This window comes from Myripristis murdjan, chromosome 4, assembly GCF_902150065.1.
Source record: "Myripristis murdjan chromosome 4, fMyrMur1.1, whole genome shotgun sequence".
Classification (NCBI taxonomy): domain Eukaryota; kingdom Metazoa; phylum Chordata; class Actinopteri; order Holocentriformes; family Holocentridae; genus Myripristis; species Myripristis murdjan.
Window position 1 is genome coordinate 20,553,425 of NC_043983.1, and position 26,469 is coordinate 20,579,893.

Below are 26,469 nucleotides of genomic sequence, written 5' to 3' on the forward strand. Positions count from 1 at the left end.
CTACAGTGAACAGGCAAGGAGAACAGTGTGAATGTAGGTCAGAAGGATAGTTTTTTATTTTTTGGGGGGAAACCGTTAGCTGGTACTGATTTTCTGATGTTAGGGGGGTTGGTGGCTTTGCCATGCTGCCTCTGCTGAGTTTGATGAGTCACGCAAGTGTAACGGTAAACCGAGCTGTGCAGCAGCGCGTTACTGATTTTCTTATCCACGCTGAATTCTCTTGTCCCTTCAAACACATAATCACTAGCCATTGCTTGGAACCTTAGAAAGAGGATCTGTGTGTTCAAAATTATACAATATTTTCTAGGTCAGAAAGGCAAAGAGTAACACACAGCACATATAGATGAGGTGCCAGCCAACCAGTGAGATGATGAGTAAAAAGAGTCGGCACACACTCTAGCTCCAATTCGTTGCATCAAAAATGACCAGTGTTTCAACAGATTGATCTTTGGCCCTGAAGAAGACAGTTCACTCTTGAAATGTTGGTCCTTTTTAATAGAATGCATCAGAGCTAGAGTGTGTGTCGACTCCGTCCTTCACAATGACTACGTTTACATGCACACCATATTCCGGTTCGGGTGAATATTCCGGTTCGGGTAACTGCGCTGCGGCAACTGGAATATTCCGTTTACATGTTACTTGGCATGTTCCCGTGTTTCGGCGTATTCCACTCTCTTACATAATGCGACACTCAGCCGCGGGAGGCAGCAGTACGTGTATAGGCGTCTGGTCTGCCGGAAATACAGAAGAAGAAGAAGAAGAAGAAGAAGACGCTCTCGCTATTTCAATGTTTTCTCCCATTGATATACTCCATGATATTAAAAATGTTTCATTAGCTGAAGGCAGACTGCAGTCTCCTCCTCACTCCCAAAATGCTGACTTGCTGCTTTTCGCCATGCTGTTCGCCAGATCGTTCTCCCCGCTTGCAGTAACCATAGCAACAAAGACGCCCCAGGATTCATTATGAGTCGAGCATGTGCAGACGCGACTGAAAATTCCGGTTCGGGGCATTTTCCGACTAAGGTGTTTACATGCCACAGTATTACGGTTGGAACAGGCATATGCCAGGGGTCTTATTCGGAATTCTCTCCAACCGGAATATGACCTTAGTCGGGTTCGGTGTGTGTTTACATGACACGTGCGCAACCGGAATATTGCGAATATTCCGGTTAAAACAGGAATATGGTGTGCATGTAAACATACTCAATGTTTCCTAGTCCCACTGAGAAACAGAAATTGAATGTCATCAGATAGTATACAAAGCTCTCACATACTTTGCAAATAACTTGTTTTTTTTCTGTTTCTCTTTTTGCAAATATGTTTTTAGGCCTATGGGTGCATGAGGTTATTGAGTCTGTCTTGCCTAGAATTTGTTAGCCTAGTGGTCCATTGGCCTCTTAAATGTTTAAACCACAGACCTGAACTATATTAGTTATAGAAATCACAGAATCTTAATTTCAGATCGATCACCACACCACTCCACAGCTCAGAACAGCCCTTATTGGGGATGCACGATTTTGGAGTTTTTGCCGATATGCGATACACCAATATTTTCCAACTCTTTTGGCCAATGCGGATACTACTATATATATTTTTCCACCTCTAATTGCAGAGAACATCAAGTCTCTCCTGTAGTGGAATTAACATTTTATTATGCCTGCTCTTATTGTGAAGGCCCCTTGGCAGATGCATACATAAAATACAATGCTTTTCAAAACTTGTGATTTTTGTGGCAAATTTGTGGCACATTCCACTTGGCAAAATAAGAAAACTTCTTCAACTTAGGTTATGTAAAATATGCCACATTTATTTTATATTACATTTTCTTTCAAACATAACTGTAAGATTCATCCTACTGAAACAGGCTTGCATGATGTTCTGCCTGATCAGCCACAACCAGGGCAGATCTGACCTATTTCACATATACCAACAACAATACCAATGTGCATTGCTGTCTGAGTGGAAGTGTGGTTGTTGTTTTTATATTTTGATGAGCTACTGGATATTTGAATTTTCCTTTCAGGGATGAATCAAGTTTTATCTATCTATGTAGCTATCTAGCTATCTCGGCATTTCATATCAGCAGAACTCTTCATTTCAAGCTGGTACCAGTATTTAATTTCTAAAGCCGATATTGGCTGATATTGATGTTATGCCGATATTATCATGCATCCCTTGGCCTTATGTCACAGCAAATGTTGCATAGCAGATAGCTCACTCACAGTAATGCTTCTCAGCTGAAGATTATTGAATCTTAGAGCCAGTATGGACATATTGTATTAGTGAAACTGCTGTAAGAACCCTCAAGAATAAGTTATCTGATGCAGATGTTACATATTTTTTCAGGTGGGTTGCTGAACATTTTGTTAAGACCTGGTGTGAAAGGAACTTCTCCCTGTTGTCTTGTGAGCTCCACAGAGCCTGTCTTGCTGCTGTAGTTGAAGGCATGGTGAGTCCCTCACAAAGTCATCAGCCATATGACATGCATGTAATTGTGCAAATATCTTCAACCCGCACCCCATTGTAGATTGTTTTTTTTTCTACAGGAAGGAACTTTGAACATGATCTAATAGAAGATCAACTTTATTAAATTTACTTTTATTATTGGCAGGCTAATTTTGGAATGTGATGTGTATGTTGATGGATGGGGAGTGATCAGGGCTTATAATTGATAATTGAGTCTTGAGTCTGTTTTTTTGCTGCAAAAAGGTTGGTATGTATGTGTGTGTAGTACAGGACAGCCATACTAAATCTGGCTCTTGCGGACAGTTTTAGCAAGTACTCAGTTTTGGTACTTGCCAAGCTGTATTACATAATTGGGATCCCCCTCTATTGATCAGGAGGTGCTGGGCAGAGGTGCTAGCACAGTACACTTCCAGAAGGACTGTGTTTATATTTGACTTTATTTTTTGTGCGTGTGTGTGTTCTGGCCCCGAAAGAGCTTCTTTAGTTGATAGATCTTGTCCTACAGACTGTACAGAATGCAGTAACCATACTCTGTGGTAGTGAGCAATTGATTGGCAGTCTCCCAGAGGTCAAATGGGCCAAACAGGTGATGAGTCTGGCCACAGAGCTGCAGGAGGAGAGCCTGTGTCTCATTGTCGAGCACCTCCCCAAGGTCATTCGCACCTCAGCCTTCCAAAATCTCTGCAGGGTGAGTGGATTTATTTATGCTAATGCACTCTCTTGTACCATGAAGACCTTGAGAAATATTCAGCATCCTTGCAGTTTCCTCGGTGACTGATGTGCCCTTACAGAGGGAGGAGTTTACTCGAGAGCCCACCCTGTTGAGGAAGCTGTGTTCAGCCATCAGAGAAGGTGTGACTGTGGACAACTGCTGTGATCTTTTCTCTGCTGTGCACTCTCTATGCGGAGATGAGGTGGAAGAGGGCTCTCTCCTGGAGCATGGACTGCAAGATGAGGAGGTGAATGAAAACACATTTTCTTTACTGGTTCCTTTGGCTTACTGCCTCCCACTGAACTCTCTAATAATGGGCCTCATACTGTTGCCATCTCTTACATTAATTACTGTTAGAAGTGTTTTCTCTGTATGTGGTTGACTCCCCTCTTGAGCTATAATTATTGGAACTGTGTTTCTTTCCATGTTTACAGTGAGCACATTTATTTTCATCAGTGTAGCATGCAGCAACAAAATCACAAACTGCAAACTCAGCTCCTCTATTCTGTATATTCAGTGGCCTTTACCTCCATTCTGAATTTCACAAGGAATGGTAGAGACAACCATTGGACCATTTAGTAATTTGATTCTTGTAGCAGTTACGGACTTTAAAATCTTGAAATTTGGACCTTTAGTTATAGAACTCAAAGCACACCAATCAGTGTAATTTTTTTAGAGATAAAAATGATGCATCACCCCTCTGGATTTTGTCCAAATCTGACCAGTGGTGTAAAAGATCATATTTTGTATCAGATTTTGTTTGTTTGCATGATGTGTAGTCTGTGTAGTTTCTTGAATATAGGAACACAGAGTGAAGATACATTGTCTCTCTAGGTTTTGTCAAAATCAGGCAATATGTATTGTTAGTATATTTTATTTCACAAAACAGATATTAATTTCAAATGAAATGTGAGCTATATTTATGTTGGTTAGAGCTTAAATGTAATCAGCCAGTAGTAAGTTAAACAGTCAACAGGATACGAGCTACTAATGTCTGTCCTGTACTTCAGCCAGTCACATTAAGCTTTGCAGATGATTTCCAGGGGAAAGTGATCTGGCTGAGTGAAAGCTCATATCCCCTGCAAACACAGTACAGTAGCAGGAATGGATTAGTCTGAGGGAGACTGTGAGGTAAGGGAGTGGCCTTTACTAATCTGGCTCTATATCTGCTGGTAAAAGGGTGTGTGAGGGCATGAGAAAATGAGAAGAGGCAAATAGAAGTGTTAGAGAAAGGGAGGCTGGTATAAAGATAGCTCCTCTCTACCTTCCAGCATAGTTTTTATTTATATGTATATCTGTATTCCGACGTGGAAACAGGAGTATGGCAGCCTTTAGCCTCAGCTGGTGACATCACTGATTTAGCTCAAGGGAGCTCAAGTGGATTCTGCAAGAGAGTGAGGGGGAGGGGGGGCTATCGGTTGCCATGGTGAAGGGTTCTTCAAGCAGCTGCTGATTCGCTCGTGCTGTAGCGCACCCTTTTCCATTCTCCTCCTCTCGTCTCCCTCACTCTCTCTCCTTCTCCCTCCCTACTGCCAGCCGTTCAGGCAAGAGATTTGTACGCTACGCGCGAGGCTCTGGACCTTTCTGCTCCAGACCTTTTATGCCATCCGCCACACACAGGGATGGGAGACGCTGCAATCCAAACACAGAGAGAGAATACTGGCAGGTAAGGAGGGACATCTTTAATCTGGCAGCTTTAGCTGTGAGGCTGTTTGTACCTCTACAGCGCTCCCTTTCCACTCATACACACAGGATATTAATGCTGCGGTGTGGGGATGTTTTTTTTTTTTTTTTTCACTCCCTAACCCAGCCTAGTGATGAAGGCAGTGGCTGTGATGAATCAAAGCCCTTGGAGCGTATGCTGTTGGCCCATTTCTCAATTAATGGTTTCTTTGAGCATAGGTGCTTTGCCACTGGTATTCCATTCATTATTTGGCGAGTGCCCCTCTCATTCAGTTTTGTTTTATTTGTGAGATCATTTGTCTTGGACAGGTAAGTGCATGCTAACATGGTAAATGCACCAGACGCACCATGCTCCATATTTTTCACGGGCGGGAGTGAAAAGCTGAATTCATTTCTTTGTGAGTCTGCACCTCATTAGAAGCTTCCTCAAATCAAAACTGTGTTGTTTCTCACTGTTTATCAAGTGATGCGTTGAAATGCATGGCATGAATAATTTATTTGGCTAGATTTCAGCCTAGCTGAATTCCTGTTACTAGTGCATTTGTTTTGTCAATGGAATCACAGACTGCAGGTCTCAGATGCCAACACAACATATTCACATTAGCAAATGTAATGAATAGATGCTTGCACAGCATTATTTTAGAATAATTAATCTACATAATTAGGCATAGAATTTATTGTGATGTCTTTGTTGAAATAGGTGTGCTTTTTAATTAAAGTAATGTTGACTGCCAGACATGGCTTACTTATAGGTTTCTTCACTGATTAATTATTTAAATGTTTTGCAAATTTGTGTTTACCTGATGTGGAAATGGGAGTATGAGAGAGAAAAGAGTCCTTTTGTAGGTTGGATAATAAAGGACCTGACATGTCTTTAAAAATGGTGCAGCCCTTTGTCACTCGTTTAATGCTGGATTTGAATATTTTATTTTGCTGCATTAATACTGCAGTTTCCTAAATTTGTGATTTCTCCTGTTACTCTTTTCTAACAGCTGCTATTGACATAGGGGACAACCGAAGACTTGGTAAAAAGCCTGTATTAACTAGCTCACAGGTAATATTAATCATTCAGTGGTTAAACATTTTCATTTATTTAAAGCCTTTTTGTATGTAAAACAAGAAATCACTTCTGTTTTTTTTTTTTTTTTTTAATCAAAATAGTGGCTCAGTTGGATGATGATGATGATCTTCATAGGAGCCTGTTTTAGCTCAGAAATCCTTGTTAGTTTGTATAATCTGTGTGTGTGTGTGTGTGTGTGTGTGTGTGTGTGTGTGTGTGTGTGGGGCCATTAGATGTAATATGTCATAATTATCCAACCCTCATAACCAGAGAGATGTGAACAACAGGGCTTCTGTAAACAGATGGATAGCTAAGATAAGCCTGACTGAGGAGATCCAGAGAGGGATTGCCTGGATGTTAAGCATGAGTGGTTGAGAGGCGAGGAGGAACACTAAGAGCTCACACAGATCTCATAAGAAGTGATCTGATCCAGAACAGGAACCAGTCATTTTCTGTATCTGCTGTGCTTCACTTAACAAGCAAATAGTTCTGTTTATTTACACAAAAATAAAAATAAAAATAAGTTAAAGGTGCTTATTCAGAGTCAACCCTTAAAAATTATGTTCAGAAATAAACTCTTGGACAAGAAAAAAAACAAGTTATAAATATTAGGATAGTGGGTGACTGAAATTAATAGATCATCTTTAAGATGCTACACAGAGACTAATACCAAAGACTAGTGCCAAACATGGTATAGTGGTCAATAGTAGTCCACACTAACACAGTTCAGTTTCATTTGGCTGTGCTACAATTATTTGCTGATTCATCCATTCTTGTAGTTACTTGACTAATGTTTCTTTTGATAACTTTTTGCAGTCAAGGGCTGTAAAATGCCCTTCATCTGTGCCTGAGCACCCTCCTGTGAAGAGGACTCAGAGGGTGTCTGAGTACACATTTTCTTCCTCCTGCAGCGCTGCCTCAGCCATGAAGTCTGATGGAGTGGGTACAGCTAACAAACCTGGAGACAGTCAGGCATCCAAGGCAAAGAATGTGAAGACCAAGTCAGGGGACCGGAGCACACCAACAAAATCAAAGACAGCAGCCACTGGCACACCCGTTGTCAATGGTACAGGAGCCCCAGCAGTCAGGCGGGACATATCTACTGCCAATGGCCCCAGAAGTTCCCCTGGGCACAAGGAGCAAGATAAGAGGCCTAATCCAGGTGCAAGGCCTAAAACTTCTCCTCCAAGCTGCACAACCACAAGCCAGTCTTTGCCAGTGAAGGCTCAGAAAAGCTCAGCAGTAAAGGCGGACAGTGCTGCTGGCACCACCCACCCTCAGCTGAGCACCTCATCCACATCAGGCAGCGTGTCGCCAGAGAACAGCACCAGCAGCTTGCGCAATACCAGCCACTCCATCCCAGGTTTATGATCTTTATTCTCTTTTTTTATTATTATTTAATTATTTTGACTGACCTCCATTACACTATCGGATGTTGCTTAAGATATTTGGTGACTTGCAGACTATTTATCTGCATGCTTTGCTTTGTGTTTGCTTGAGGGATCTTTGGAATACAAGGGTAGTGTCATATATGAATGTTGATTTATTGATTTATTAGAGAACAAATCACACGAGACTGTCATTGGCACAGGGTTGAGGCTACAAACTAACACCAGAATAGTAAAAGTCAAAGCTCCATGCAGCTGTCATACAAAGAGGGTGTGGTCAATCACTTGGACCTTTTGTGGTGAAGGTGGTTTGCAGTGGACACTAGTATCAGTCTGGATTTCCCAACCTCCCACAAAGTGGGCCTCAGGTGTCTGTCATGCAAAAGAGACAGAGAGAGAGTGCCATATGTCAGATGCTAAACCTCCACAGTATTAGCCCTATACATCAATACCAGCAAAGAGTGTTTACCTTTTTTACTCTAAATCACTTTAAGTTATTTTAATTCAGTGTGTTGTTTTCAAAAGCAGTCACTGTTGTTCATGTTCATATATCTGAACAGTTGGACTTCTGAACAGTCAGACTCGATGTGTATCCCTCCCAAATTGAACATGAATTATTTTTGATTTATTCCTATGTTTTCTAATGTTTTTATTTTTTTATTTTGTCAGATGATAATGCTGTAAATTTAAGTTAATTACTTTAAGAAAGCAGGTGATCTTATGTACATGACTATTGCTTTCAAACTAGTCTACCTTGAAAACCTCATATTTAAAACATCTATGCATATGATGATGTTCTGTGTTTCAGGTGCGAAGACAAAACACCAGGCAAAGGCGGTGAACAAATCCCCACTAACAAAGGCTCCTCAGAAATCAGATATAACAAAGACAAGCAGGTAAGCCATAGTCTCAGAATCATGGAATAACAACATGGTCTCTTTTGTGACTTCCACGACATGGTTGACGTAATATCTAAAGACTGAAGTATGATTCCAAAATAAGGCCCTGTTTGGAATTTCACTTTAACATGGCCCTTATTAACTTCCCTTTAGCACTTTCCATAAGATGAATCTCAGTTGCTATTGTAAGTGCCGTTCCATTACTCTTACTCAGTTTTTAGAGATGAACACTTTAAGGGCCCAGGAGTCAAGTCACTTAGAATTCAAACGTCCAGAGTCCATCTTGCCAGGAGGGTATTGTAAATTTATTTGCATAAACCAGCTTAATGGATCAAGCAATATATCCAGTATATATTAGCAGCAATATATAAGAGTTTTTTTTAGTTTTTTTTTTTAATATTTAGGCCTGCTTAAAGGACTGAGCCTCCAGCTTTGCAAGTGACCACTTGCTTGACCTAAGTGCTAGGTAGCATGTAATGCCAAGAGGGAGTTTATGAGAGCATGGTAAAATGACTAATGAGAGGTATCTGCTGCCAGTGGCCCTACAAGTTCACCCAGGCTTCTGGAGCAAGATAAGAGGGCTAACACATTGGCATAACTTCCAAATGGATGCTCGGATTTCCACCAAATTGGTGGGAAGGTTGGTCATGGGCCAAGGAAGAACTGGCTAACTGTTTTGTATCCCTTGGTCAAAAGGGGGCATGGTAATGGGTGTGGTGTATCACCTTATTAGGTACACCTGCTCAATCTAATATAATCCAATACAGTTGTTCTACCATAAAGGTTACTTTTATAATGCCTATAATGTTCAGGTTTTCTGTTTGTCACATTAATAGAGCTGTTCTTTCATTCTGTGTTTGACATTGAGGTCATAGTTGGTGCTGGTGTTGTGCTGGACTGGATTTTATTGACAGGTGTTTCTAATATTCTGTTCTCCTCATGTATATAATTAGGGAGGACAAAAAAATAGAAACACCTCTCAATATAATGTAGTCCAATACAAGATCTCCTCAAACTACAACTTTAATAATAAACATGTCCACAATGTCAACAAAAACTGAACATGATAAACTTTCTTAAAAGGTAAAATTTATGGAAGAGCCTCTGCATTGAACTGCATTGAATTGTACAGGTTGATCTAATAAAGTGGCCACTGAATATGCAGTCCATTTACAGCCATGCCAAATCAGTTCTGTGAAGTAGTAAAGGGGGAAACAACCTATTTTCCCCCAGCTACCTGAGGATATTGCACAATGCAGTGACCTTGAGACAAAGTGAATGTCAAACTGGAAACATGCTCTTAGAGGCCACTCACACTGGCAAGTTTGATCCGCGCCCAAGCACGATTGCCCTTAAAATCCGGATTCTTTGACCAGTGTGATCGCTCCGTATCGTGCTTGAATACAGTACACTTCCCCCGCTCTGGCACGGTTGGAGGAGGTGTGCTTCAGCGCGGTACGGGCGCGTACACGAGCACATGCACGGTCACGCACGCAGTGCGCGGACGTAAATCATGCAACTTTCCTCCTGCCTCTGCAAAATTGTTTAATGTGCGCAGCGCGATTACCGGCGAATGGCCGCGTTGCGCAATCAATAATCAACCATGTTGTCAGTGTCGCTGTCCGTTGTGCTGCTGCAACCGCGTATAAACAAAAGTCGGTTTATAATGAAAGTACAGCAGTCTGTGTGCGGAGATCCGGCAGACCTGGTGCTGGCCGGCACCGCGTCGGCACCGGCCGTCACTGGCCGCGGCACCGCGCGGTGTGCGGCCACCTGGTCACCCGGTCTGCCGGATCTGACAGGTGCCGCTCCGGCTGTCAGTTGGACGTTTTCTGAAGAAGGAGGAAGTTACCTCCGAAACTGTCAAGGTAAATAAACATCCCATGTCTGATTAAAAGGACCAAAAACGTTTTTTAATTAAAAGGAAGACATGATGAATGTATTTGAACTATACTGATTTATAATGACGTCGGGCCATGCCTGTTGTCGTATTTCAACGTGATGACGTGCACACCGGGGGCAATCGTGCTTGGGCGCGTTTGGGAAAAAGGTAATGTGAGTGCAGGCCAGCCGGGGACTGGGGAGGGGGGGATTTTGGCTTTAGCACGATACGGGCTCAAACTTGCCAATGTGAGTGGGCCCTTAGTGATCTTGAATAGTCAGTCCTTTATATGAAAACTTGTAAAAAAAAAAAAAAAAAAAAAAAAAAAAAAATTATATATATATATATATATATATATATATATATATATATATAGATATAGATCTATATATATATATCTATATATCTATATATATATATCTATATATCTATATATATATAGATATATAGATATATAGATATATAGATATATATCTATATATATCTATATCTATCTATAGATATATATATATATCTATAGATATATAGATATATATAGATATATATATATATATAACCCTAACCCATCTGCCTAGAAATTCTTGGCATTGATAATCAGCTCATGTCAGAGGCTTGTCTTTGACAAAAAATAGTAGAAATAACTTTGCTGCCCCCCAATGGTGTTGAATATTAATTCATGAATTATCTGCCCAACAGAAGCTCCGGCATTATGTAGAGTTAAAACGTATTACATTTAGTATATGATAACAAACCTAACTAGGCCAGAATAACTAGGGATGCTGTGGAAACATTTGTGATCATGTTGTTTGTATGGTTTTGCCTGTCTGTTCTCATTACAGTCCTACTAACAAATCAAGTGGGAAGGAAAGTGGGAAAGCCAAGCTTGGTGGAGCAGAGAAAACATCAACTGCAGCAACAACACCTAAAGCAGACACAAAGGGAAGAAGCACACCTTCAATGTGTCCAACTGAGAACCATGGTGAGATTATATTAGTTTAGTGATTCTGATGTTTATCCTTAAGTCTTGATTATAATTCTGTGTTGAAGTGTTACCGTAGCTACACCATATTGGCCTCTGCTTTAGAGAGACTGTGTGCACACTGAGCTGATCACTGAAACACAAGACACAAATGTGAAGTTTCCCATTAATGAGGCACTAATGGAGCACAGATTAAAATGTAAGCAGTTATGTTCGCATTATTTGAAAGAGAGAACATACTGCCAGACAACTGGTGGTGAGATATTTCTCACTATGAATTTAGTGACATCTTGCAGTTTGTGTTATGTGTGGATGAGCAGGCAACATCAGAACATATTTGCAAACCTCAGCTCGTCTCTACAACTGGCTCCACTGCGTTTTCCCTCTTGGTAAAAATCAATTGCAACTCACTGAGGAGGCACAGAGGTCTAGCAGACGAAGGAATTGCTAAGGCATCATTTTGACATAAAAGCATAAATTGACCTTTAAACTATTGCAAAGTATTTATGTTCTGCTCACATTTTTGTTTTCTGCCTGGCGTAGTCTCTAGACCTGGGTCATCCATGAAAAAGCCGGCCTCCCCCAGGAAAGAAGACAACAAGGACACTCTGAAATCCTCAGGAGCAGAAAAAGTAGCCAGTGAAGTTCCTAAGAAGAAGACCACAAAACCCATTTCAGCAGCTGGAGCCTCAGCTAAATCCAGTGCTAAACCAGCAAAAGCTTCTCCGTCCCCCTCCAAGCAATCCTCACAAGTAGCTGCCAAACCAGGACCAAAGCTCAAAAGTACTACTGAATTATCTACAGACAAAGCTTCACCAAAGTCTGGAGGAACTATGAAAAACTCTGCCTCTGTTCCCCCTAAGAAACCAGGAACTAAAGGAAAAGAGGTGGTGAATGGTAAAAACTCAGACTGTAAAACTGAACACTCTCAACCTGGTAACACAGGTGATATTGCGGAACATCAAGAGAGCTCCACGGAGCCAACATTCTCTGACCAAACTGCAACATACAGCACACAGCAACTAAGCCAAGGCGGAGGAGATTCGCTTTCCCTTCCCCTCCATTCAAGCCCTACGCAGAGTGTCCAGACAACTCAAATAAAGTCAGGAAAAAGCAACAGCACAGGAGATGAGACCAGTCTTACACCAGCAACTAACATCGCCTGTGTCAAATCTGCTAGTGCAGATGCTTGCAAGCAGACAGAAGGTAGTAAAGGGAAACAGTCTCCAAGTTCTGGTATCCCTGCCTACCTCAGTGGAGGGCAAGTTCACGAGCTCAGCTCCCTCAATTCCCCAAAAGACACTGAACTCCCCATAGACACACCATGCAGCATGGGAAGCACTGACACCCCTTTAGAGGACTCCTGGAGTGGCATCCATCATCAGGTCAGCCCAGAGTCTGAGACTGGCAGCAACACTACTTCTTCTGATGACATCAAGCCCCGCTCAGAGGACTATGATGCAGGAGGATCGCAAGATGATGACTGCTCTAATGACCGTGGTGTGTCCAAATGTGGCACCATGCGCTGTCATGACTTCCTGGGTCGTAGCAGCAGTGACACAAGCACTCCAGAAGAGTTAAAGATGTATGAAGGCGGGGCCGGATTGAGAGTGGAGGTGCGTCTCCGTGGGCGCGAGGCAGAGACCACTAGTGAGGAGGAGGGAGCAAGACGACGACCTCGTTCCTGGTTGCAGAGAGACGAGATTCCTGTAGAGGAGGAGCCTTCGGAGGTTGAGGCCACTGTCACTGTTAAGAGTGTCCCTGACCACCAGCTCTTCTCCTCTGAGGAGGAGGAGGAAGAAGAAGAGGAAGAAGAGGAAACCGAGGACGAGAGGTCGGAAGTTGAGGTGTTTCCAGGACAAGGCCCACTGCCACCCACCGAGCCTTCACCACACTTTCAGGGGATTATCAACCTGGCTTTTGATGACGATGGTGGGGACCAGGAGAACGAGCAGCCTGATTATCAGTCAACATCTAACTTCCGTCGCTCAGTATTACTCTCTGTTGACGAGTGTGAGGAGTTAGGCTCAGAGGAGGGTGGCATCCAAACTCCAACACAACAGCCTGATGATTCTGTTTTTGAATGCGACTCTACAGATCTGCAGTCCAATTCTGGCCCTTCCACAGCTGTGGGGCAAAAACACAACAATGAAAATGAAGAAAAATCTACTGTATTCCTAACAGAGATTCAGGAGCCCATCCTAGAGGAGTGTAATTTTAGCCAGGGGGATGGAGTTAAGTCCGGTGGCCTTCCACTGGATCCTGACAGTAGAGATCTCCCTCCCCAGGAGCGACCATGCCACCTAGATCTCCGGCACACTGACCACTACAGCAATGGAGGGTTACGCACAAACCCCACCAATCCTTCAGACAGCAAGAGAGCTGATTTACATCTAGACTTAAATGAGGCTCAGCTGACAGGGGATTCTCCTGTACATGCTGCACAATCCCCAGCAGGTAATGTATTGGACCCTTCTTAGACCGCCAATCCAAACCCATCTTCTCTCCCCAAACTCCATCGATGAAGGTATTGTTTGTCCCTGCAAGATGCATCCTCCTTTGGTCTGACTCCAAGACCTTATTTACATCCAACTATCCCTCCTTCAGAAAAAGGATATTACTGAGATTACTAGTTCAATAACTAGTTGCAACTACCAGTTCAAATTCAAATTAAATCAGTGGTCATCTGATATTTGTAAAGCTAAAAGCTTGTTTTCGTCTGAACACATTGATTGTGCAGCTGTTCTAAATTTGAATTTGCAACGCCAATATCCTTTTAAAGATGGAGATTGGTTTCATCACCACACTTGAGCTAAATTGTAAATCTTTGACAACTGAACTACCTTCAGTCAGAGGCACTTTGCCCTTGATGACTCAGTTTACATTAAAAGGGGAAAAGCAATGTTCATTTCAAGAGGATTGATCATAGAATTGTATTTGTCAAAAATAATGACATGCTGGTTAGAAGTATCTGCCTTGTGACAAGGCTTTGTGACATAGTTATATCAATGCACTTTGATGTACATAAAGACAACTTTTCAATTATTTTCATTGTTTCTTTCATGCAGTGTAGCAGTTTTTGGCTTTTTTTTTAAAAGCCATAGCTAATTTGAGATCACTAAATATCCTACGTGTAACATTTTTAAACATCAGTTTCTCATTGTCAAATTAATGATGATACATTAGTGTAATTACAATAAACAGACAAGATCATCAGTCAAGACATTTGTTAGCCTCTATCTCAAGTGAATAATAGCGTTTGTGCCAGGGTTTCTCATAGTAAAGGCTTTATTTCCCATAAATCCATTCAAGATAGGATTATGCTACTTATTCCCCCTCTGTTTTTCCCCTGGCCTACTACCATTTGCCCTCATAAGAAACTCTGAAAGGTTTAGCTCCCTTTGCACTGGAAGGACAGCGCCCCTTTTCAGTCTTGAGCTGTAGAGCAATGCAACAGATTTCTCACAATATCACACCCTGTGGCACACAACAGCCTGCTAGTCCTCTTGTGATAATTTTGCTTGTTTACAGTAACAGTACTAATGTTTCATGGTTAATATGGTAGTGATTTACTGATGTTAAAGTTTTACATGCAGCACCTTTAAAAGTTCTTTAAAATGTGTGTTCATACAGCTAACAAGCAAGTAATGATTTTTAGGAAACCCAGATACAAATTCATGTTAGGTGACAACATGATATGGAAGTTAAATATAAAATGTCTGTACAACATGGACCACACTAAACTGCCACTTACACTAGACTGCTTCTGAGAAAGTGTTTTTCTTTCTGTGTTGTTGTTTTTCCTTTGGGCTTCTGCAAGAATGTACCCGTTCCTGAGTTTGTTTTCTTTTTCTTTTCTCTTTTTTTGCACTGCAAACACATGCATGCTACTATTAGAAATCATTTATTGTTTGTCATTCCCTTATACCATCCATTATTTGTTTTTTCTTTTCAGTATCCATTACCTTTTGTCATTCCCACTAGCCTGATGCTCGTAAATAGATAATCAACTTTCTCAAGAAGATAGTGTTTTGTTGTGTAAGCCTTTGTTCAGTAGGTTTTGTGTAGTGTCAGTAGCCTCCTCTGTAAAGTATGTGATGTGTTTCTAGAGCAGCCTTCATGGTCCTGCCATGTCTCTCTTTTTTTCACTGTCATATTAAGAAAAACCCTGTTGCAGCATCATTGATGATCTATCCCAATGCAAACATGTTGATTATTTTCTGCTATTAACACCAAAAACTGACTAACCACTTCATCTTTGCCATTTTGAAATTGTTAAAAAATAGAAAGAATGTGTTTACATAAACACAAGAAATGTAATGTAATGTAAAGCATTGTTGCTTGCATTGAGGTTTTTGTGACAGTGTGTCAGTCTGTACATAAGGTCTGTTCGTTCAAAGACCTGCACGTGAATCTCAAAACATATCACTGGTACTTGAGCTTAGCTTACTGAGAAATGCAAAGTTAACTGGTGCTGGCAATGCATGGCTTACTTTGTGTTAGACTGGTGGATAAAAGAGACACATTCAGAAATGCATTCCTCTGTGTATTACCTTTAAGGCAGCTGGCCAGTCTTGTCATCCTTTGTCCAATTGAGGAATGACTTTCGAATTATTTAGCAGTCATCCACAAATATCATATGCCATTTGACTGATCATTATGTGACCAGTTTTGTTCAGAAATATCAGCTAAACTGCTTCCCCACTGTGCTGTCTTGTTACATGACTGCAGGGGGAAATAACTTAAAAGGACAGTTGCATTAAGGGTAAAATTCAGCAATCTGTGTTTTATTGTAATAGCCAGTGACTAGTCTCAGAATACTTATGAAATAAAAAGAACTATGGAAGAATGAATCATTTTGTCATTTTGCAGTATTGTCAATTGTTTTTAGGGGACATAGGTTGTGACAGATTGGATCAAACCTCCAAACATGACCGCCGACCATCCAAAGCCCTCTCTCCCATTTACGAGATGGATGTGGGAGAAGCCTTTGAGCACTGCTTGGACAAGGACAGGGATGTTATACAGCAGGGAGCAGAAGAAAAGCAGAAAGAGGACGATGAGGAAAGCAGTGAGTTTGCAGAACAGGACTGGAGCCTGCTCAGGCAGCTCCTGTCAGACCAGGAGTCCAACCTGGGCATCATAAACCCTGTGCCTGAGGAGCTCAACCTGGCCCAGTACCTTATCAAGCAGACACTGTCCCTGTCACGTGACTGCCTGGACTCAGAGATCTTCCTGCCCCAGGAGAAGGAGACCTTCAAACGCTGGGCAGAGCTCATCTCGCCCATGGAGGACTCGACCACCAGCATCACTGTGACCAGCTTCTCCCCAGAAGACGCTGCTTCTCCACAGGGGGAGTGGACCATTGTGGAACTGGAAACACATCACTGACTGCACAGAAGAGAACCTGCTGGACAGTTGCTGCCTTCTCTATGAGCTTTTAATGTCTATAACATCAACTTTGTCTTAACTTATTTAAATCTCTCTTTCCTCTCTCCCTGTCTTTGACATCTCTCTCCTGAGCTGTTTGCCCTGGACTTTGCATTATCAGCATATTTGCATTTCCCATAGTTATGCCCTCAGTGGACTGTGTGTTGACACAAATGGGCTGTTATGCATGTTGATATTTTTATATGTTTAACTATTTACTTGGTGTTGCTTAAAAGCTCTAAGAAAGAGGACAAAAAAATTCTCATGGTACTCCTGATAATATTGGCTGATTGTGGAGTTTCCTAGAGAACATTGATGACATTCTAGCCCACTGGCTTGCATTTAGTGTCACATTGAAAACAATAAGGTTTGTCTTTCTGAATAAATGAAAACTGTAATAAATGGCACCTCAACAGATAGCTGCTTCAAGGTCCGAAACTGACTTTTTTGTATATTTGTGTGTACAAGCACAACCACTGTAGTCATAATATAAGAATGATGTTTAAAAAAAAAAAAAAAATCAGGATTTTAACGCCAACTTACAGTGATCAAGGAGGCGTTGCTAAGCAACCACGAGTAGCGGTCTCTAACGGTTTCCTGTTGAAATAATTGGCACCTGTGCAGTCCGCTTTTAAAGCTGTTAGCCGGAAATTTGTCAGTCACATCAAAATTAACGTTAGCACTTTAACCCAGAACTTTTAGCTGAGTATGGCAACCAACAAAGAAATAACTGGTCATTGGAAAACCACCATAATAGTCAGTGCATCACTTAAGGTAAACCTCAGTTATAGTCTGGATGTTTGGATGTTAGCTAACTAGCTAATGCTCTACAACCGAGAAGTGCTAAACAAGTACATACGGCTAACTGCAGTCGGTAATGTTGTAAACATTAAAGCTTGTTTGTGTGCTTAAAGTCACTTTTAAGCTTTTAAATCAGGTCAGAGGAAGCAAATAGTTTATATTTGTATCACCAGAACCATGATATAACAAGGATGCTCATCGCGCAGCAACATCGTATCAAAATTTCAGACAGCATTGAGTCTGGCTCCTTTGTTTTTCCTTCGTCAGGTAAACACATTGTATTTTTGGCCTGTGTATATTCATAACTGTTTTGTATCCTACAGGTGGAGCCAAAATGTGGCTGACATTATTCTCTTTACTAAACTCGGTTATCATCATATTAATACCTCAGTTATCCCCACGGAGCCCCCTAGTGGACAGTCAGTCATCTAACAAGGTTTAAATACTGTTGAACTCGAATTAATATGCTACAGTAACCAGTTTGTGAAACTACAGTAGTTAAGTTTGAAAACACAAACCACAGGGCATATGGATGTCAACTGATAGCCTATCTGAGATAGATGTTACAGCCAAAGTTAGACTTAGCTAAACTTAGTATTTAAGTGGAAATGCTGTCTCGTGTTTATTTGATTTTAAACTCCATGGGTATGCCAAAATAACCTTTGTGTCCAGGCACTGCCTTTTTGGTCCCAGAAAACCATGAAGAATCAGGACTCTTTGAGAAGACAGATAAGTTTGTGCAAGTCCATCGCAACAGTTTTCTTCTTCAACTCACTCCTTCATATGGGAAAATAGGAAGGGACACCTTGTCAGCGATTCAGCACAGGTAGATGGCTGTGGTATGGCTTTATAAAACCACTTTTCATAGCGTCACTGACCCAGATGTAACACCAAGAATAACATAATTAAAATGGGATTTTGATTACATGGAAAATGCGACTGTAAGGTTTATTTTATCTGTCTCGTTATACCAGTCATTCCTGAGAACATCAGTTTTGACTTTTTCAGATTCCTTGGCAGCAATCTCCGGATCCTACCAGTGCAAAGCAATGCTGAGATTGTCAAAGGAATGTTGGCAATTGCCAAGGTAAAGATTAAGACAGTACAGCAACATGATGCGATTCTGTGATGTAAAACAGGACTGTTAAAATATTTCGGAAATATTAATGACCAATTTGTCTGCAGGCCACTAGTAAGCCCCATGTAGACAGCATTCGGGATCGGATGTCTCTCGTTCGGACCCATATCATTGAAAGCAGTCCTGTGTGGGAGATGCTCAGGGACAAGCTTGGCTGAGCACGTTGACAATACAGCAGGTCTGCACAAAGTTCTTACAAAGTCTCTCTTAGTTCAATATTAAAAATGCATGTAAAAGTCAATTCTGAATATGTGAACACATCCTGAATGATTTTTGGAAAAGAAAAATATAGACTTTCTTATGCATTTTGTGTTTATTCATTTGCCAAACAAATAATTAAAAAGAAGCATTTGCTGTGAAATAACAAGTCTAAAAGATTATTTTAATACAACAGCTGAGCAATAGTTTAATCTTGTGTCCCTTCCTTTTCTTCGGTTATCTCTTCAATGCGGACAATAAGACTCTCCATCAGGTCAAATGTCACCAAAGCACTCTGGAGTACCTGAGAAGTACAACAGTTCCACCAGTTTTCAGCCTATTTGCTTATTTGTTTGGTATTACAACTATGACAGATGACAGGAAAGGTAGTTACTGTACCTGGTGCTGGACCTCTGGAGACATGTTAGATACTTTTTCATGTTTTACTGTTATACTTTTCACTAGTCTGGTTGAGCTCGCTGCAGCTCTGGCTTCTAGAGTAGTGACAGCAATGAACATGAAAACACGTCAACATCACAGTGAAAGCTATTTGTTAGACGTTATTAAAATGCAAATTTACTACACAGATTAGTAATGAATGCTTACCCCTTGCTTTTTGCTTTTGATCTTCCCACAGTGCCTTTAGTTCAGATGAATAATATGATCTTGACATGCTGATACACACACGCAGCGTTTTTAGGTATTTGTCTTTGATCCTGCATAGCTCTGCCCACACGTCTCTCTGAAAGTACGAGGAACAGACAATCACCATTCTGCAGTAATCACAGCATCTAACAGGCAGGAGCAATATGTGTGAAAAAAGTGTTGAATTAGAATGACTCACACTGCTCCGCAGTTCTTTGTCTCTAAGAAGTACATAACGTAGGAGATTGAGAGACTCCATTATCCTGGATAAAGGAAAACAAGGCATTGCTTGACACTGGCTCACTCAGTGCCCTGATACTCAACCATTATTAACACTGATTCTCTGCAGTAAATCCAAGGTTTGAATAGATTGAAGTGATTTTACAGTTTAAAAAAGGCCAGGAACCAGAAAGACCTTCAGCTTTCCTTTGCCTGGTGTAAGAGAAATTTTGTTGTGTCCATTACTCATATCTGACCCCAGGCAAAATTAGAATTAAAATAGATTTCTGGCACTTAAAGCTCTTGTATCTTTACGCTAGTTTGTTATTTGACTTCATTATGTTCCTCTTAGCACCAGATGAGCAATTACAAAGGGAGATCTGTATTGTGGTGAAACAGCTGAGACTTTTTTACTGGGGTTCGTACTACTCACCTGTCCATACTGTGCAGCAGATCAGTCTCAGCACCTTGTGGCAAACACAGCGCCAGTCCCAGCAGTGGGGGAAACTCGACTCCCAGGAACCATTCATTGCGATTACCTGGCTGGAGGAGAATTATAACAGAATTTACACATTGCAACCTCCGTGCAATCCAGGTTAAGCTAAAACAGGTGGGTGGGATCCTTCAAAATTTGGTCAGTCTAATTGCTAATTTAAATTTACTATGACTAAAATCCTGTTAAGCTGCCCAACAAACATTTATCTTACCTTAGTGGAAAATTCTACTTGATTCTTGATGTTTTTTACTATATAACCTTCTACCCCTGAATGGTTGCTGGTTTTTAACATGCACCTGCAAAAGAAAATTTGACTTTTGTTAGGAAATTGTAATTACCAGATGGCCAAAATAAAGAAGTTTTAAAAAAGAGTTAATTAGTGTAGGTTTGTTGTAGCAACAAGTACTCATTGAATACAGTAAAGAAAAATAGAACATTAATGCCAGTATAGCAAATGAGAGTTGTATAAACATATGCACATGGTTTCCACACTATATAATCTTAATCAAATGCTTGAATAGAAAGAATAGGAAAATGTTAACTATTATAACGTGTCCAAAAGAGCACAACTTTCTGAGACAAAGAAAGCATATGTGGACAAATGTGAAAAATGATGTGTTTTGATATACATGAACTATGGCTTCATGTCATTAGGTCTTGTCCTTTTATTTTTTATTTTAATTTTTTTATGGCATTCTCACCTGAAGAACTTGTGCTTTGCTTCAGCATCTAATTTATTTATGAAGAGTTGGAAAACCTGCAGTCCTGTTTCTCTCTAGGAAAGCAATGGTCACACAGGTAAATTCAACAACTGCACATGACAGTATGGTCAGTGCAAATTACAGTTCTTAAAAAGAATAATACTCACTAAATGTTGCATCGGGCAGTCAGTGAGGACTTTTCTCAAGTTCTGTAAATTATAAAGGAACACGTGTTATTGATAAGTCAAAAATGACTTTTTTTTTTTTTTTTTTTTTTTAAGTCAAAAAATGTAACACTGATGAGGAAACTGTTGAATCATTGATATTGATCAGTCCTGCCAAACCCCTGCTGATAGATGCCAATTTTGTGCTACAGGATTGTAAATGTATTACTTAACGTACCTTTACAAGTATAAGAGGGTTGGGATCAATATGCTTGATTTACCTGTGGTGCGCTGTAGAAGGTCCTCAGTTCGAGCAGAGCCACTGGAAGGCTGTTGTCCTGCACATTCTCCAGGCTTTTTGAAAATAGTGCCTGAGTGAACATACACATTTATGCACAAAATTTTACTTTAGCTGCTTTTTCCCATTCATTATGTTGGCCTAATTCTAGAAATATTATGTTGATATGACCTTACCAGTCCTTTGAGCAAGCATGACTCATTTTTTCTGTTGAAAGAAGCAAGGTGACAGATTATTATTTATTTATTTTTTTATTCATCAGTTTTAAACAAAAGCCATAATCACTCCATATTGTAGTCATACCATACCTACTGAGCAAGATATTTATGTACTCCATGTTGCACTGAAGAACAAACACAGGGCTGGAACAGAAAAAAGATACAGCAAATGAAAACTTTTAGTCACTCTGCACATGCATTTTTGACAGGTGTGATGAGGCATGAAGAGTTATAGCTTCTCACTTTACCTGAATATGGCCGGAAACCGCTCGATTGTGATGAGCTGGACAAAGATCAGGTAAGCCAAACATGCCCTTGACTCCGTGGATTGATGATTGTCGATCAGGATGCTTTTCTTCAGAGGTTTGTAGAACAGGAGATCTGGAAGGGGCTCCTGAATTGCAGGCAGGGTGACCTGTAGGGTTAGAAATGTACAGTAGCAATGTTTAAGCGCTTAAAATTCTTACTCAAACATTACCAGTGCATGCTTGCCTTCCCACTGGTGTTGCATGCAAAATAATTCACTCTTACCAGTATTTCTGTTGCAAAGACCCACAGTGGTGATTTTCTCCCTCGGTCCAGTTGGGCCTGAAGGAGAGGCTCTCTCAAGCACCTCATGCAGCTGTAAGGAAGCACGGACTGCTCAGTGCTCTGCACTAAGTCCTCACAACAGTTTATTCTTTGACATTGGTATTTCAGCTCCAAGGTCTAAGGTTAAAGATGAAAACAGTAAAAACTAAAACTAAGATGAAAACTAGATGTTCAAAAACATTGTCAGGAAATAAAAGTAAAAATAGCACTAAAAAAAAAAAAAAAAAAAAAACAACTGACGTGTAACTATCTTGTCTACTACTATTAAACTAAAATAAAGATACATTGTATGTAACAGCTCATGTAAAATCAGCCCAACACCCATCCTTGATCCGATTTTTCACAACATGTCATGTTTTAGCTTTCATCTTTTTTGAACATAAGATAATATATTTTGGGGGAAAACAATTAACATGGTCCCTTAAACGTATACTACCTTACACTACCAAATCAAGTAACTAAAACTCAATTAATTTGAACTGAATAGGGGGCAATATATGAAAGTTTAAAGATATAGAAACCTTGTTGTGCTCTAACAAACACACAATCAGGCCTTGCCGTCAAAGATCTGCTTTACCATTGATAACTTCTCATTAGTTTGTCTTCAGCCAGACCAAACACAGAGACAGAAACTTACAACTTTAGAAGCTCAGTCTTCAGCTCCTTATCTGCAGCAGTGTTATCACCATTTCCATCTTTCCTCTTCACTTCCTCCACAAATGGCTCCATAAATGCAGCTAAGGCAGTGCAGCAGCGACACAGGCCAAACTCGTCAGCTGCCTCCTGCTGCTGGGTGTAAGGCACAGGCAGTCGGGACATCTGCTTCTGCAGGGCAGATAGTGCCATTCCCAAAGGGGCTGCTTTTTCCTCTTCCATCCGAAGTAGCACTTTTGAAGACATGAGATTATGATGTTAAAATTATTTTTACAGCAGGGGGCAGCAAACACCATCTTTTTAACACTTGCATTTACTGATATACTAGTCAATTGTCATGGACATATTTTGTAGAGAAGTGGACAGTGTTTACAAGCAGGTGTTTTGCAAAGGGAATATTAGCAGTACAGCTGTTAGTTTTGTTAGGATAAAGCCATATCAAGACTTGTGTCACCTGTTTGAAGGTGTGGAGCAAGAGCTATAATGGTGTCAGCAATGGCTCCCGGATCAATGTCCTCAATCAGTTGAAGGAAACCATGCAGGAGCTCCTTTGGGTTGCAGGTCTAGACATCAGAAGAGATTTTAACAGATGTATAGGTCACGTGTATTATCCACAGACATTTGATAGGAGAGGGGTTTGTGCCTACCTTGGTCAGGTGTGCAATAGCAGCCTGACAGTGATTGAGACTCTTCTCCTTTCTAATGACCTCACTTGCAAGAGGTGCCAAGAGGCCACAACCCATAGACTTTACTAATCCCTGTGTAAAAGAGAGAACATAATCATAATCTAGTTTGTCATACCCATCCGTTATTATTTTCAAACAGCACTGCAGTTCTACTTATACTGACATGTTTTACATCAAAGTAAGCAATGAAAAGTAGTTTGCACATTAAACCCAAGTTGGTTACAGGTGCAGTACAAGTTAATACAAGCTACTACAACACTGAATATTAAAATTCCCTTATTTTACAGTGTTCTTTGTATGGGTTCTTTGTCAGGCAACAGTTTACATATGTGAATGCTGCCAAACATGTTTTAATATTTTAATATAATCACAAGGATTGCTTTAGGAATGAGACTCTATTGATCAACAGCAAATGGTAGTATGAAAATGTATCTCTCTGCAGATTCAAAATCTCCCTTCTGTGTCCAAGTCTGTCCTCTACATTTTAGCTAAAAGCCAGAGATTTCTCATTTGATAGTCAATTATTTGAACCCCCCTAGAGATTATTGTAGCTCCAGAAAGAGGTAAGAAAAACGAATGACACATGCTTCTAAAAGTACAGTAAACACAAGTGCAGAAAGCATGGGGAGATGGGACAACCAAGGGCACTTAGAGAAGTGCCATATCGAAAAGGGTTAGCAGTGGAGCGAGAAATCTGACTGCATATCTGCTAGTTTCCTCCCCACACCTCCAGGTCAGGAGGCCAACAGACATGATGTAGTGGCTGAGTGGTGATGTTTAGCATAGTTGGGCAACAGGGATGTGGCTGCTTCTGTTTTTGACAGTGGTCACCAAGGAGGCTGCAGTGTGACTGTGTCTTCACTGTTATTTACCGTTGGGACTGTTAACAGATTAACACTGTCAAATCATTTCCTTCCTCATGTTAGTGAGGTGTGACTAGTCCTGGGCAGCCTTTTATTTCTGAGGAAAGATGAAATCTGTTTTTGTTTGTTTGTTTGTTTGTTTGTTTGTTTTGTCAGTGCTGGCTGAGATGTTAGAGATACCTGGTTTCTCTCATCCTGAAGGAATTGCAGAAGTTGTGCACTTTCACCCTGAGCAAGACAGGCAGATCCAATGTTCTTGAACTGCTGGTAGTCATCTGACTTCAAACCTCCCTCTGGGGTGTCTCTCTAAATACAAGATTGATGATTATAAATAATAAAATGCTTTATTAAACTCTTTTTGCTGCGCAGTGTTGACTTGACACATGTTTCATGCGTGAAATGCAATATGAAAAAAAAAACCCCAAACCATTTACTATTGCCTCCCTCACACTGTTACAATGCCAAATCTAAATTTCTTGTCTAATCTCAAATCTAATCTCAAAATGTGTTTCATCCCAAAATGTAAAATGCATATCAGTTTTTGAGAAATTTAAATTTTACCAGATATTCATTCATGATTCATAATTTATTAGCCTAGATTACATAAGTGTGTAGAACATGTAAGAAAAAATAGCATACCAAGTTAATACCTTAACATAGCAAATGCTGTATTTCCTAAATACTGTATATCAACAAGTGCAACTGTGAACAATCAAATGCCCCTATGAAATAATCAAATAGTATCTCTCCCGTTGCTCTGAGTTTCAGTAAATCTGACTGTATATCTACACACATAAACTCCAGTTATATTTTTAAGTAGAGTTTCACCTTGATGCTAGCAATCAATTTGTAAAATTATCTCTCTTTTCTTGCAGCTTGATTATTAAAGTATGCCTCAGATGAATTGTTGTTGATATGCAATATTGTTGACTTACCCATCTCTGGATTACGTCATTCACCTGAGCCACGTTCATCATCAGTACTGCCTTCACAGGCAATCCTATTATCAACAATTCTTTAATTTAAACCCCCAAAATAATGGTCCAAACAATGGCTGCTATGGCAGCACTACTATCTGGCCAAATGGGAAGCTCTCATAATGCTTCAGTGGAAAGAGATGGTCTATAAGGAACCCTCACATAAACCTCTTATCTCCCTTTGTGCTCGAGGTTGTAATAGGATTAAACCAGAGCTCATCGATGTGTCCACAGAAACAGACGAACTCTCTGGAAGGCTCCAGTTGAATGACACTCACCCAATCCTTTAGAAGCACATGTTGGAAGGACCCCCAGTTAGATATTAGCTATAGTTGAACAAGGACATCGTTCTGAAATTTTTACCTTTACAACTAAACATTCTTGCTCTTCTCCAGCAATGCTCTGTTGATAGATGAGATTCAGAGAATATTGGTATAATTACCTGGACTTTACCACATGAGTACAGTCTGTGATCAAAATATAATGATAATATGTAAATACAATAATTCCTGTAATTCTTCCATTGCACTAACTTCTGTAAAATTGATGAAAATCAATATTTACATTTGTATATTTATTTATTCTGGAATCCCAGAAAGGATCCTTGGTTCTCTGCTTTTATAACTGGGGCTACTTAATGTAGCGATATTACCTGATTATCAGCTCAGTTTCTCAGTAAGTTTCATGGCGGGTGTAACATTTGCGTAGCCTCTGCAACATGAGCAGCACTAGTCTTAAGCTTTATTGTAATTTGTCAGTTTATTAGATAAATAAATCCACCCAGGATGCTGGCTTCATGGTCCTGATGTATTTCAGTGTAATTAAATGGAGGTGCCTGTTGTACAAGGATTAAAAATGCCTGTCATGGTTGCCTAATGACAACATATTGCTCCTATGTGTAATCACAAAAGCTTCAAAGGGATAGACCATCCTTTTCTGTCTGGTGTTCCTGTGCGTGTGTAATATAATAGTACAATCACTGACTTCTTGCTCCAGCTAGACAGCCTCAGCAAAGCAACAACTCAAGCCCTGATTTTAGATGAATGGGGAGACAAGCGTGTTTGAACGGTAGGATTTAGCCCAACATCTGCTGGTTACGTTTGCTCTCTGTATTGCTTTGTGATGAAAGCCTTAAACAAAAGCCACAAAGCAAACAGTACACAGAGCAGCTCTCACTCCATGTTTGTCCCTGATTTTATTGTTCTTAATTGCTGGTTGATGAGGTTTTGTTTTGACAGTGATCCCTGGTTGTGGGTAAAGTGAAAGTAAATAACACGTGGGATCATAATTGTGTGCCATACATTGCCTATGGTTTATTCAC

General features: G+C 40.5%; 3 protein-coding genes across 5 annotated transcripts in view; 2 read left to right on the plus strand and 1 right to left on the minus strand.

The window, feature by feature from the left end:
- The window catches only part of btbd8 (BTB domain containing 8), a 30,506-nt gene extending 13,588 nt beyond the window's left edge, over nt 1-16,918 (plus strand). For all 3 annotated transcript variants that reach the window (XM_030050142.1, XM_030050141.1, XM_030050143.1), the window contains 10 exons: nt 2,347-2,449; nt 2,972-3,154; nt 3,258-3,425; nt 4,715-4,844; nt 5,854-5,915; nt 6,738-7,284; nt 8,118-8,205; nt 10,930-11,069; nt 11,613-13,526; nt 15,961-16,918. In XM_030050142.1, the coding sequence (XP_029906002.1) occupies nt 2,347-2,449; nt 2,972-3,154; nt 3,258-3,425; nt 4,715-4,844; nt 5,854-5,915; nt 6,738-7,284; nt 8,118-8,205; nt 10,930-11,069; nt 11,613-13,526; nt 15,961-16,460 (3,835 nt within the window). In that variant the 3' untranslated portion in view covers nt 16,461-16,918. The remainder of the gene's footprint in view (nt 1-2,346; nt 2,450-2,971; nt 3,155-3,257; nt 3,426-4,714; nt 4,845-5,853; nt 5,916-6,737; nt 7,285-8,117; nt 8,206-10,929; nt 11,070-11,612; nt 13,527-15,960) is intronic.
- An 87-nt stretch (nt 16,919-17,005) lies between these two features.
- On the plus strand, nt 17,006-18,768 carry c4h1orf146 (chromosome 4 C1orf146 homolog). The gene is made up of 5 exons (XM_030050146.1): nt 17,006-17,273; nt 17,474-17,567; nt 17,973-18,126; nt 18,309-18,387; nt 18,486-18,768. The coding sequence occupies exons 1-5, from the start codon at nt 17,208-17,210 to the stop codon at nt 18,594-18,596; spliced, it is 504 nt and encodes a 167-aa protein (XP_029906006.1). The 5' UTR covers nt 17,006-17,207; the 3' UTR covers nt 18,597-18,768.
- glmnb (glomulin, FKBP associated protein b) lies at nt 18,733-25,290 on the minus strand. Its single transcript, XM_030050144.1, has 18 exons — nt 25,107-25,290; nt 24,352-24,477; nt 23,270-23,380; nt 23,077-23,185; nt 22,606-22,855; nt 21,909-21,999; nt 21,626-21,792; nt 21,468-21,521; nt 21,336-21,366; nt 21,143-21,232; nt 20,865-20,906; nt 20,698-20,771; nt 20,208-20,292; nt 19,934-20,043; nt 19,481-19,544; nt 19,243-19,378; nt 19,036-19,130; nt 18,733-18,940 (listed from the first exon to the last, which is right to left on the minus strand). Exons 1-18 carry the CDS (start codon nt 25,146-25,148, stop codon nt 18,845-18,847), a joined length of 1,773 nt encoding a protein of 590 aa, XP_029906004.1. The 5' UTR covers nt 25,149-25,290; the 3' UTR covers nt 18,733-18,844.
- Between the last annotated feature and the right edge of the window lie 1,179 nt (nt 25,291-26,469).

Bases quoted from the DNA above. Each gene is read 5' to 3' on its own strand.
- glmnb (XM_030050144.1), bottom strand. From the start codon at position 25,148: ATGATGAACGTGGCTCAGGTGAATGACGTAATCCAGAGATGG. The intron at 22,856-23,076 runs GTGACACAAGTC...TGTCTTCAAAAG, and splicing joins TGCTCCACACCTTCAAACAG to TGCTACTTCGGATGGAAGAG. The intron at 20,293-20,697 runs GTGAGAATGCCA...TTTCTTTTGCAG, and splicing joins GCAAAGCACAAGTTCTTCAG to GTGCATGTTAAAAACCAGCA.
- c4h1orf146 (XM_030050146.1), top strand. From the start codon at position 17,208: ATGGCAACCAACAAAGAAATAACTGGTCATTGGAAAACCACCATAATA. The intron at 17,274-17,473 runs GTAAACCTCAGT...TTGTATCACCAG, and splicing joins TAGTCAGTGCATCACTTAAG to AACCATGATATAACAAGGAT. The intron at 18,127-18,308 runs GTAGATGGCTGT...TGACTTTTTCAG, and splicing joins TTGTCAGCGATTCAGCACAG to ATTCCTTGGCAGCAATCTCC.